A 12,040-nucleotide genomic window follows, 5' to 3' on the forward strand; every position below is an offset into this window, starting at 1 on the left:
CTGTCAGGGAACTCACCACCTGACTCACCTGCCAAGGTTATGGAAACACCATTCACAGCATCCTCTATGCCGATTGGTTGCTTTATCCACTGGGCGGGTGCCTTCATCTTTCAGGCTTCTGAATTCTCTGACATACATACAGTATGTCAGTATCTATTCTATTGTGCAATTATGGGAATATAAAAGGGATAGGGATTACCAACAGAAAATGGTATATACCGTATGTATTAAACCAAGACTTCTAGGAATGGAAAACAATAGTCCTATTATACTGGTGGTCACCCCATGGTGGTCACTTGTAGCCTGTAGGCATTAGGCATGAAGCCAAGTCAAATGTTGGTTGTTTGCTGCCCTCATCAGGCTGTAAAGCGGTACTGCAGGAATCTCCTCAGAGATAAAAGAGGAACGTCGCGCGAGTGGAAGAGGGTGCTTGACTTTCTTCGGGGGTCGTTAAATGAAATCATGGGGCCCGGCTAAATAATATGGGGTCAGTGCAGTAGGACGTCACGTCACTGATATCAGACGTGAACTTTACACTGACTACATGCATCAATGCATGGCGTTCCATGTATATATAAAGAGTTTTTGGTAGTGCAATGTCACGTGCATTATCATGTTTTAACGGTACCGGTAACCGGACCGGACTTAAAAGAGCCGAGAGGATGCCTCGAGCTGGTTGTGAAAGAAACGCGACCGTCATCGTGTATTTTAGGAGGAAAGTTAACAACAGGACGAGTTTACATGAAAAGCACAGTTGATGTTGAGTATCATCTTTTACATATATATCTATATTATCGTAATATAATATTAGGGTAATAGTACTAATAACCGTAATAATAATGGCAGGTAAACGGCACGGATCCAGATTCCAGACAAACCCGTTTGTAGGAACACAGGGGGAGACACTAGAATAGAGTGACAAGGACGGGGGAGTGAGTGAGGCTGAGGGATGGCTTTATACTCCGTCGCACGGCGGTGTCTCGCGCGCCGGGAAAAATAATAGCCGATCTGCAAGCTCACAGCGCGTCGCGTCCGCGACACGCTGTGAGCTTGCAGATCGGCTATTTCCCCCCGGCGCGCGACACCGCCGTGCGACGGAGTATAAAAAGTCCCAAGCAGAAGAAAGGGGAGGGGAGTTGACATTAAAGCAACACACAACAAGGAAACTACACTGACTGCAGAGACACAGGCAGACACTAGCCTTCATTTTATGCTTTTGAATAATAGCCCTGGCTGGAACGTAGTGTTATTTGTTGTGAAACCTATTCCAGAGATCTAGAGCTCACTTTACAGCTAAAGTGCCTTTAAAAAACAACAACAAAAAGGAACACCTTTTTGACGGAGTTGGATTTTTAAAGGCGATATCCGACGCTTTTTCCAGAGATATGGGTGAGGATAATGAAACGGGGGATTTAATTAAACGTGTGAAATTAGTGAAATTATAAAAGGACTGAGGAGGATCCATAGGCCTCGTCTTTGCGGAGAAAGACAATTCTGATGGGACGTGGAAAAACAAAAGACCCGACCGCATACTGTTGCTGTGTAACCTATGTAATAGCATAGTGGTAATAATGAAATCGCTATTTAGATGATCTATCTATGGTTTTGTTCCCCGTGACTCAGGTATGATTGTTTGTTTTCACCCTCTAGTCTAGGGCTAGCAATTATGAAAGACGCCGGCTGCCATTACAATACACTGGCCATTAAAAGCCATTACAATACACTGGCCATTAAAAGCCATTACACAAATGATCGCACTTATTGTAACGTTACAGGAATAGTTAGGCTATTTATTATTTACCATGGCATTCTCACAACTGAACTTAACAATTATGCCCATTTAAGGTATACATGAAAGTCAAGTAGGCTACTAAGTAAAACGGCAAAAAAGTACAAATACAAATCTAAATGCACTATTAAAGACAACCTAGTGTTAGTTGTGCCAGAAATATCAACTATCTATTCCGTTTTTGTCACTGTGTGTGTGTGTGTGTGTGTGTGTGTGTGTGTGTGTGTGTGTGTGTGTACGTGCGTGCGTGCGTGCGTGCTGACCTCAGACTCGGAGCCACCCAGTTCTCCACAGGTGGTGGAAGATGGAGGCGAGGAAGACGAGGAGGAGCTGAGTGGAGGAGAGGAAGCAGAACTTCGCTCCAGCTCGGGCCGGGGTTCCCTGTTGACCAGGAGAGGAATCACACTGAGAGTGCTGCTCAAAGATGGCCTGGTGGAGCCAGGAGATGGAATACTGTCCATACACTACCTGGTACTAATAACACATGCTACTGATGCAGATTACACATATTGTAATGAACGTTCATATAAATGATGTACATATAGCCTACGTCATTTGACTCATTTTAACAAATAGTGAAAATGGCTCATCCACAAGCTGCTATTTGCACTGTTTAAGAAAAGGTTGATTTGTATTTTAGAATCCATGCATGTCAGCCTGTTGAACTTTCTTTTTGCAGGCCAACCTGGACGTGACTTCTGCCATTGGATCCCATTGAATATTTCCAATGGAGATTTTGCTTTGGATTTTGTACCGGCATTAAGAAAAATCACACCTGTGTGAAGTGAGGGGCGCTCTTATCATCGTACATAATCATGTCAATTTGCTCAGACACATATGTCATAAATTCTCTATTCATTGTCAATGGGAATTTAACAAAAATACCGATTTGCTCAAACACATATGACGTAAATTCTCCATTCACTGTCAATGGGAATTTACTTTGTATAGGACAAAAATACTGATTTGCTCAGACACATACCGGTATGATGTAAATTCTCCCTTCATTGTCAATGGCATTTAATGTTTGTTTTAGGACAAAAATCTACACTATAGCTGAATGTACATAGGAGGGGCTAGGAATAATCTTAGGAAATCATGTTAAGCACAGACATAATTTCTGCATGAATTAAAACCCTATGGTAAGACTAAGAAAACAATGGAAATCTGGTGAGGTACTACAATCTGTTCTGTACCATTCTGTTTGGCCCTGCAGCTAATATAGCCCATAGATAAGCATAGGTGCCACATGCATTGTCAATTGAACCGAGGTTTCACCATTGTCCTCCTTCTCTCTGCCCTAAGGGGAAGAAGTTTGTGGGGGACCTGCTGAATGACGGGAAGATCCGCTGGGTGGAGACCGCACAGATCTTCAACTCTCCCAGTGCCTGGGCCACTCACTGTAAACGTCTGGTCAACCCAGCCAAGAAGTCTGGCTGTGGCTGGGCCTCGGTGCGTTACCGGGGACAGAAGCTGGTCCAGTACAAAACCACCTGGCTACAAAAATACCAGCCCAGTGCAGACATGGTGAGATTAACGATATTATCACCATAATCAAAATGTGCTTAAAACTTAAAATGGCACTTTTGTTAAACCACATGAACACCCAGATATTCTAGGGGGAACATTTGCCCCAAATCATTGGCGTTATGAGCTTGTGGATCTGCTGTTTTTGGCGAATCGATTTGTGTAGTGAAACAAGAGCGTACCAAATACAGGTCAGTTTTACCAATGAGTACTATAGACGAATAACAGTTTAAGTCCACACTAATTATCCATAATGTATAAATGATGTATAACTGGATAAGGGGTCAGGACAACGAGGCCTTTTCGTGGAGGGGTCAGAATAACATTTTGACGTAAACTGTTATTCGTCTATAGTACTCAAAGTGGTACTGAATTTGCAGCTCACAAAAGCCTAATTTATACTAGTTTATGACGGAGGACAATTTAACGATACATTTAAATCTTTGTGATACGATTATTATGTTCGCTTTTTTTATCACGATAAACGATAATGATTATCGTCCCATCCTGTGACAAGGCATTTATTTATTTCCTTTAACGTTTTGTCTTATCAAACAGTCTTTCTGAGGAAGTCTTTCCCGGAAGGCTGCACAATGGAATTTTCCAGAATAATAAACAATATGGCTGTATAGAGTTATGTAGGATCAGGAGGAATCTTTAGGAGGAAAATTTTGTTTAGCCAAGGAAGCTGGCTGGAGGGAGATGTAAGATCTGTAATATTAACAATGCATGACATTAATCATAGAAAAGGTATTGGAAAAGGTAACACCAAGATGTTCTGTGTTGTTTTCCTGTGACACCAGAGCTTGGTCAGTGAAGAGGATGATGATGAGGATGAAGAGGAGGGGAAAGCTGCTTTGCAGGGCCAGTTGGATGAGAAGAATAAGAATGGTAAACCAAGGCTGCATGTTAAAACCTATTCAATTGTATTGTAAATTGTATTGTGTATTGTAAGAAAAAGTGTCCAGTCAAACCTTTGTGCCATTTAGATTGAATTTACCGGTATAAGTAATATTTAAGTATTCTTAGCAATGGAAAAAAGTTGACCAAAAGGTTATAGGAAACTAACATACAACTTTGTCTTCACTTGTTCCATTATGTAACTTTTTTTTCTCCTGCTAAACTAGCAAACTGCAAAAAATAAATGCTATATAGAATGTTTAACATTACAGACATCATAATGTCAAGGAGAACGGACCGAGAGAGAATTCCTGTCAGATACTGCTCCTTGGGTACCAGGGATGCTGCAAGGTACCGGCTTTTTTCCAGACACTCATCCATGTCACTGTAGGTGCAGTACATGTAGATAGCATACAGTATACACAGGTGGAAAGAGTACTAACTACTCAAGTAGAAATGCTCTTGCTTGACTTAAAGCGGCACTATGTAACTCTTTTTTAATGAATACATTTGTATTTAGTCCAATCTGTATGGTAGAGTATGTTTATACAATATAACTTGTACAATTTGGGTGGTTGTATTTTTCTCCCTGCTCTTCTATTGAGACATTTAGATGGTATCAAATGTCATATAATATGACCTTTTGATATTCCACCTAGACATCAGATCAAAAATGGGCAGGAAACCAGGTTCAAATCTAGGGTAGGTGGAGGAAAGTTACATAGTGCAGCTTTAAATGTTACTGACATTAGAATAGAAATGACTTGTGTTGAAAACTACTCAAGTAAAAATACTAAAGTAGCTCTTTTGGGTACAATCATAAATAAAAAAAAGTTAAGTTAAAGTAGAATAAATGATTTTAGAAAGAACTGGAAAAAAGTGCACGTAGGTGAAAAATCTACATAATGAATGTGTTGGACTTTGGACTTTGATGTGAACTTGCATTGAACTGTATCCTCAGAGATCCACACACACTAGTGGAGCTGTCAGCCTTCTCGGCCATCAACAGATTCCAGCCGTTCAATGTAGCCGTGTCCAGTAATGTACTGCTGCTAATGGTAAGAAGAATCAACTACATTTAAAACATGCGACTAAACTCCAGCAACAGCAGTAACTGACATAACCTGTCATTGTCAAAGAGCACTTAGAAGTTTAGTCTGATGCCTCTGTGTTCTCACCAGGACTTTCACTGTCACCTAACCACCAGTGAGGTGGTGGGTTATCTGGGAGGACGGTGGGACACCAACACACAACGTGAGTACTCTCTCATCAGCTGTGAACCCTCTTGGGAATAAGTGTGACATAAGTCTTGTCATGGATGACAGCTTATTTACTACATAAAACAAGCAACAAATGTTGCAACTAAAACTGACTATAAAACAGGTTATAGAAGTCAATTCAAGGAAACAGACGTGTATAAATGCATAGATATTGTCTGAAGTGAGGGGCGCTCTTATCATCATACATCATCTTATTCCGGCCAATCATAACCTGCGTCCTCACCTTTCTCTTCAATATTTGTGTTTACGTAATGTTTTGTTTGTTGGGACAAACACTCAAAACTAGCCATTCATTATCAATGGCATTCAATGCTTGTGTTTACACACACCCTAAAAGCTGGAAAGCTAGACATAGGAGGAGCTAGTGCCCCTCAAAAAAAAAAGATGCCTCATTGGCCGCTGCAGTTCTTTTGAGCAATGTGTATCGACGTGAGGGCGGAAGCCACGCTGCCACTCAAGTGACTACTGGCCAATCACACCGCATCTTTTCCGGGACTTGTCAGACCCAAACATCTGCTCTGAGATGCACACAGAATCTTTTGTGAAGCATTAGTCTCACATTGCCAGACTGTTGCCTCTCGCAATAGTTGTCTGGCTACGCGAGACTAGTGAAGCACCAACGTGGAAGCTTGCCCTCACTTTTGCACATATGCCCCAGAGCCAAAGAAATGTACACTGGGAACTAAACGACAATCAACACATTGGATTGTCCCCAGGATTGGCTGGGGCAAACAAAGACACTGGTGACACAAATTAATGAGACAAGACAGGTAACAACTATATGGAAGACAGGAAACACAACACCATTATTTCAAAATAACATACAGACATCCTGACAGTAAGATTACGCACAGGACCGGTATAACTTTAATAGCAGTGTTATGCTCTTTGCTGACCTCTGTGTGGTTGTTGTACCTGACTGTGTTTCAGTGCTGACAGTCTTAAGGGCGTTTCCCTGTCGAACCCGACTAGGGGACAGAGAATCTGCCTCTGCCGTGGAAGAGGAGGTAAGACAATGGACAGTGTTGGTAGTAGTATATCGTCTATAAATCTATCTATCAGCAACATCTATATACCATTCTTTATATATAATTGCTGCTTTACACTGCTTTATATGCACTGATATTTAGAGCAACAGGGGGACCGGGCCCTTAGGGGGTCTTTGTGAGCTTGTAGATCGACTATTTTCTGAGTGTTGATGTAGAGGGAAAAAGAGCAGACCAAGCACAAAGCCAACAGTCAAGTTGACTACATACACTCGTATAGTATTGAGGGTTAGAAATCTGAAACATTAACATAAATCTGTGAAGTCGATGAAAAAGTTGAATCTGCAACCCAATTTCATACAATATGTAGTGGGGGTCCCTGCTTCATCTCTCTCTCAGCTGGGGGGGTCTGTGGCCAGAAGGACATTGAAGACACCTGATTTAGAGAATCTCCATTGCCGATGTGTTATGCCATAGCATGTTGTTGTTGCAGATCTGTCAGAACCTGTTCATGCGGGGCTTGTCATTGGTGGGCTGGTACCACAGTCACCCGCGGGGCCCAGCTCTGCCCTCGCTACAGGACATCGACTCTCAGATGGACCACCAGCTGAGGCTGCAGGGCTCAAGCAACGGCTTCCAACCCTGTCTGGGAATCATCTGTGGTCAGTCCCACTCCCTGCTTATTGGTCCTAAACTTACGATTGATTGATTGATTGATTAAAAGTTAAATACAAAATAAGACATTCCAGTTGCCAATGTGCATTATAGTCAAAATTAAGTACTTAAGTATACCAGTCAAAACAAAACATTTGGGGGATATGAAGGCTGGTGTCACAAGCCTTTCAGGGCTTCAGGTAAAATCGTAGGTATGTCCAGGAAGTAGGCACAGAGATTGAACTTGGACTATCCCCGTTTTTTTTAGGCCCTTACTACCATGGTAACCAGGGTGTGGCATCCACAATCACACCATTCTGGGTCGTTCCACCTCCTGAGGTAAGGAAGGACAGAGTAACGGGATGCTCCCTACTAAACTCAAACTATATTTCTCTTGGTGTTTCCACTGTATAATGGCCCCTACAGACTGTAGGACTTTTAAAGTTGTCGGGGAGTCATCAGATCGTTGTGTATTTCACACTACAGGAGTATCTTTTTTTAAATTGGCTGTCATATCTTTGCGTCTTTCACACTTCGATCAATCGATAGACAGACAGACAGACAGACAGTGCTCACAGACTTTCTGTCCTGTGCTCTCATTGGCTGAAATACGGACCTTCTTGAGGGGAAGTCGCAACCCTGTTCATACTGTATGATGTCCAGTCGGCGAGAGTCAAATATCAAGCCTGCTAGATATTCAGAAACGCTCGGGAAGGCATCGGTGAGCGCTTTTATCACCGCTGGATCTTCTCGCAGAGCATTTCACACACAGCGAGCAAAACCTCTGCGATCAAAGCCCAATCTTCAGCCCGATTATGAGTTTTGTCGGTGAGCACCAAAAAAGCTCCCGAGCATAATCGGAGCAAATATCGTTCAGTGTGTAGGGGGCCTAACTCACCTAAAATGTCTCAATGCCCATTTTAAACACTACTGTTAAAACAGTAAACTAAATACTCTTTTGGGATGGAGTGAACTTTGTGTGTGGACTTGGAGATGCTGATGTTTGTCTTCCCTCACTCACACAGCAACGGCCCAATGACTATGGAATCCCAGTAGCGGTGGAGGTCACCTATGTACAAGACAACTTCCTCACCAGTGATGTTCTCAATGAGATGGTACTCAAACACTTAAAAAATGTTCAAATAACAAGAAAGGAAAAAAACGTATTATATTTCCTTCAAAAATAGTAGATGTACAAGCTCACAATGCACGTGACACATTGGCTGTGTTCATGCAACATCATGGTACGATGAAGGGTAAATCAGGCTTAAGTGGTTAACCTTTTTGATTGACGTATTGTTGGGAGATAGGGAAAACGCATTGTAGTTTTTCAATTTTACAAGTCACATTGAAATACTGCATATTTGTCTCTAAACCTATGTGCATTGTTTAGTAACTTTAGTGCAGGACGCAATATCAGGTATTCATCAGTGTTCATAATATTCTATTCATCTCTATTCATTGTGAATGGGAATTAAATCTGTGTGTAGGACAAAAATACCGATTTGCTCAGACACATATGACGTAAATTCTCCATTCATTGTCAATGGGAATTTTGTGTAGGACAGAAATAGCCCATCAAAAATATGCGGTATATGTTATACCGGTATTAACAAAACAATTACTCTCTGCCATTCCTCTACAGATGTTGCTGGTTGACTACTACAGATCTGCTCCAGATGTAGTCAAATTTAACCAGCATTGGTGCCCTGACACTACCATGATGGGCAAGATCAAGGTTGAAATTTACAGTTACAATACAATTACTTATAAGCCTAAGCCTAACTTAAGCTACAGTATATATTAGACGTCACAATAGCACTCAGAAACCTTCATGAACCGGTCTTGGTACACAATATTTACAAGCTAAGAATTTGGGAGTTTGAGATCACACAGCTACTGTAAGTCAGTTGCTACTTCTAGCCACCCTCCCAGATCCTTACCCCAACCTTAACCCTTTTCCTTACCAAACTTTGATACCTAAACGTAACCATTTGTAACCATGCGTTACTATACTGTACCTAAACCTAACCCTCAAAGACAATGCCTAACAATCATTTTTTACATTTTTATAATTACAGAATAGTACAGTACCTGACGTTTACTATCTGTAAAGCAATGCCTAAATCCAACCACTTGTAAGCTTATACCTAAACTTAACCATCTCTATCGCAATAGCTAAACAAACAAAACCACATGACAAATTATTTCTCTTACTGGGAAACAAACCTTTGTTCATTGCTATTCAAAACCACTGACATTGCCGTCACGTCACAGCACATGACCCAACAGATGGCTCCCCCTGGCTCTGGCTGTTATTGCAATGCCTCATGGGTCAAATACTTATAGTGGGGTAAAAAGTACAATATTTGCCTTTGATATGTAGTAGAGTAGAGTCAGAAGTAAGTACTTCAGTAAAGTAAAAAATAGTACTTGAGTAAATGTACTTAGTTTACATTCCCCCACTGCATTGGCCCTCCTCCACCTGATTACAATTTTCAATGTAGGCATTTAGCAGACTCTTAATCCAGCGATTTACAATAAATTAAATCACTGGACAACACAAGGTCAAATGCATAGAAATAACCAAGAACCAATCGTTAGTCTAACAGTAGAGAATATCCAAGGAAAATCAATAATCTACATTGAACAATGAAACTATACACACTATACACACTGATGTTCTCGGTTCTCTGTCCACCCTCAGGGCTCACTGAGTGGCCACGCCCCCAAGGACCAGGCCTACTCCCAGATCCTGGAGCACGTCTACAGTCAGCTGTGCAACGCACACTGATGGGTCCCTCCGCGGGTGCGTGAGAGTGAGGCCACCTTGCATCTCAAGAAGTCGCTCCTTCTCATATGCCTTTCTGCACTTCCCTTTACAGACCTTTACCGACCCGACAGGACTGTTTTTATGAACTTTACAGCTGCTTCAGAAATGCCCGGTTCTTAAATCTTAAGTACTGAGCAACATTTTACTTTGGTACAACCTTTGGTTCAAACGTGAAGATAACTATAGTCATCATTCACAGACAGACATGTTATAACATGACAAGTGTGTCGATAGCAACAAATGGAAGCAAGCAAGTGGCATTGCAGTTACTTGTCAATAATTGGCAATAATGGACACTAAATGTTATACTCAAGTAAAATGACCCTCAACTATGGAATTCCACTTCCACCATTGAATAAAATTAAGTCAAATTCTGAAGTCAGAAACTGAAGCTCAAAAGTCAAGACGTTTACATTTTATTCAGTGGCGTAAATGGGCTCCCATACTCAACAGACATGCAAAAGGAAATACTTTATGGACCAGCCCAGTACACAGCCTCTGTGTGTAGTATGTACTGGTCAACTTCAGATGTGTGTTTCTGCACACTGGATCTACTACTACTACTGTATGTGCCTATCTGCCAGAGTTTGCCATGATAGGAGCAGATATTGCCACTTACTGTATGTACAGTGTGAAATTGAATGTGCAGCAATCGCCTTTATGGACTAAGCTAATACTGTGGTCGTTGGAAAACAGTGAAACTAGTTGTTTATCAATTCACAGACTGAGAACACTTATTTAAGTCAGCACAAATATGGTTCATAGTTCAAAATACTGTTTTTTCGCACAACAGTCTCCCCTCTATTGTGCTCTAAGCGGCAAACAGAGGAAGTTGAGTGTTGTGTCTCCCGTATTGCCTGCCTGGAATTCACAATATGCACGATATACACTGGTCCCTGTGCAGTTGTTAGTCTAACCGAAATCACTATTAGTTCAGTAAACTTTCTAGACAATTTGTCAGGTCACTTGATTGGGTAGTGACAAATTTGAACAAGTCATTATCCTAGTCTTTGTGCCAAGTACTGTAAAGTATAGTAATTTCTTAAGCAGATATGGGTGTATGTGCTGTGAACGTCTCTCTGCCAGTATAGCGAGACATGCTCCGTCTTGGTTGTGCCAGTAACCATATTGCTCTTTATATGTACTGTATTTATCAATAATTGTGAATTGTGAGGTATAAACGTATGAAAATAGAACAATGCCTTAAGCCTGCTGATGACCTTCAAACCATTAAAACAAACACACTGGATCAATGTTCGTATTGACTTATTGACTTTGATTGATTTGCCATTGTGGTACTCATTAATCCTTCCTTGTTTTATAGTACTAAACTGTTGCTTCATTTCTGAAGCTCATTAATGGTATTAGTCTTAATTTAAATTAAAAAAAAGGTTGCATGTCACTATCCTGCAGTTGTGCTCCCAGAAAGACTTGGGCACAACTGGACTGGAAGATGAGTCTTGTTGAGACGAGGAGTGGTAGGCAGTCTATCGACCATCTGCACTCCTTCAAACAAAGGTGTTGATGTATAGTGAAAGCAACAAATCATCAACTGAAAAGGTACTTAGTCCTTCAGATGTTTTTCTGCCTTTTGTGATAGTTTCAAGTGAAGATAGACAGGAAAGAGAGATGCAGGGGACAGACACGCAGCAAAGGTTGTCACGAACGGGACTCAAACACGCAACGCAATGTCAGGCCAGAGCCTATATATGTGGCAATTGTGGCATGCGCCTAGACCACTAGGCCACTTTAAAGCATTTACCCTAAGGTAAAGTGTACAAAGCATCAACATATTTTGTAATGGTTAATAAATACAACTGTGAATTAATATACTGAGGATCAAACCTGTAATATACGGCACACCAAACTCCAGGGTAGGTACTCTCTGATGGATGGGTAGGGACGTCTGATGTTCTGGAAAGGTCACACCAAAATGCAGGTCAAGGATGTGGCCCATGTAGTGCCTGAAAGGTATACAATCATGGTCATATATATGTGGTCTTTTTCTTTTAACAGATGTACTTTTATGGTGGGGCTCCTAGGGGACAAGCTGAGTGTCCAGCCAACCACT

General features: G+C 41.4%; 1 protein-coding gene across 1 annotated transcript; it reads left to right on the forward strand.

The window, feature by feature from the left end:
* Nucleotides 1-1,172: 1,172 nt before the first annotated feature.
* On the forward strand, nucleotides 1,173-11,207 carry mpnd (MPN domain containing). The gene is made up of 13 exons (XM_080770745.1): nucleotides 1,173-1,389; nucleotides 2,058-2,260; nucleotides 3,095-3,316; nucleotides 4,120-4,207; nucleotides 4,489-4,567; nucleotides 5,178-5,274; nucleotides 5,398-5,470; nucleotides 6,427-6,503; nucleotides 6,976-7,144; nucleotides 7,405-7,475; nucleotides 8,162-8,251; nucleotides 8,782-8,874; nucleotides 9,844-11,207. Exons 1-13 carry the CDS (start codon nucleotides 1,386-1,388, stop codon nucleotides 9,928-9,930), a joined length of 1,353 nt encoding a protein of 450 aa, XP_080626871.1. The 5' UTR covers nucleotides 1,173-1,385; the 3' UTR covers nucleotides 9,931-11,207.
* The last annotated feature ends 833 nt before the right edge of the window (nucleotides 11,208-12,040 follow it).

This window comes from Protomyctophum bolini, assembly GCF_963924005.1.
Source record: "Protomyctophum bolini genome assembly, chromosome: 8".
NCBI classification, from domain to species: domain Eukaryota; kingdom Metazoa; phylum Chordata; class Actinopteri; order Myctophiformes; family Myctophidae; genus Protomyctophum; species Protomyctophum bolini.

Bases quoted from the DNA above. Each gene is read 5' to 3' on its own strand.
- mpnd (XM_080770745.1), top strand. The intron at 2,261-3,094 runs GTACTAATAACA...CTCTGCCCTAAG, and splicing joins TACTGTCCATACACTACCTG to GGGAAGAAGTTTGTGGGGGA. The intron at 7,476-8,161 runs GTAAGGAAGGAC...TCACTCACACAG, and splicing joins GGGTCGTTCCACCTCCTGAG to CAACGGCCCAATGACTATGG.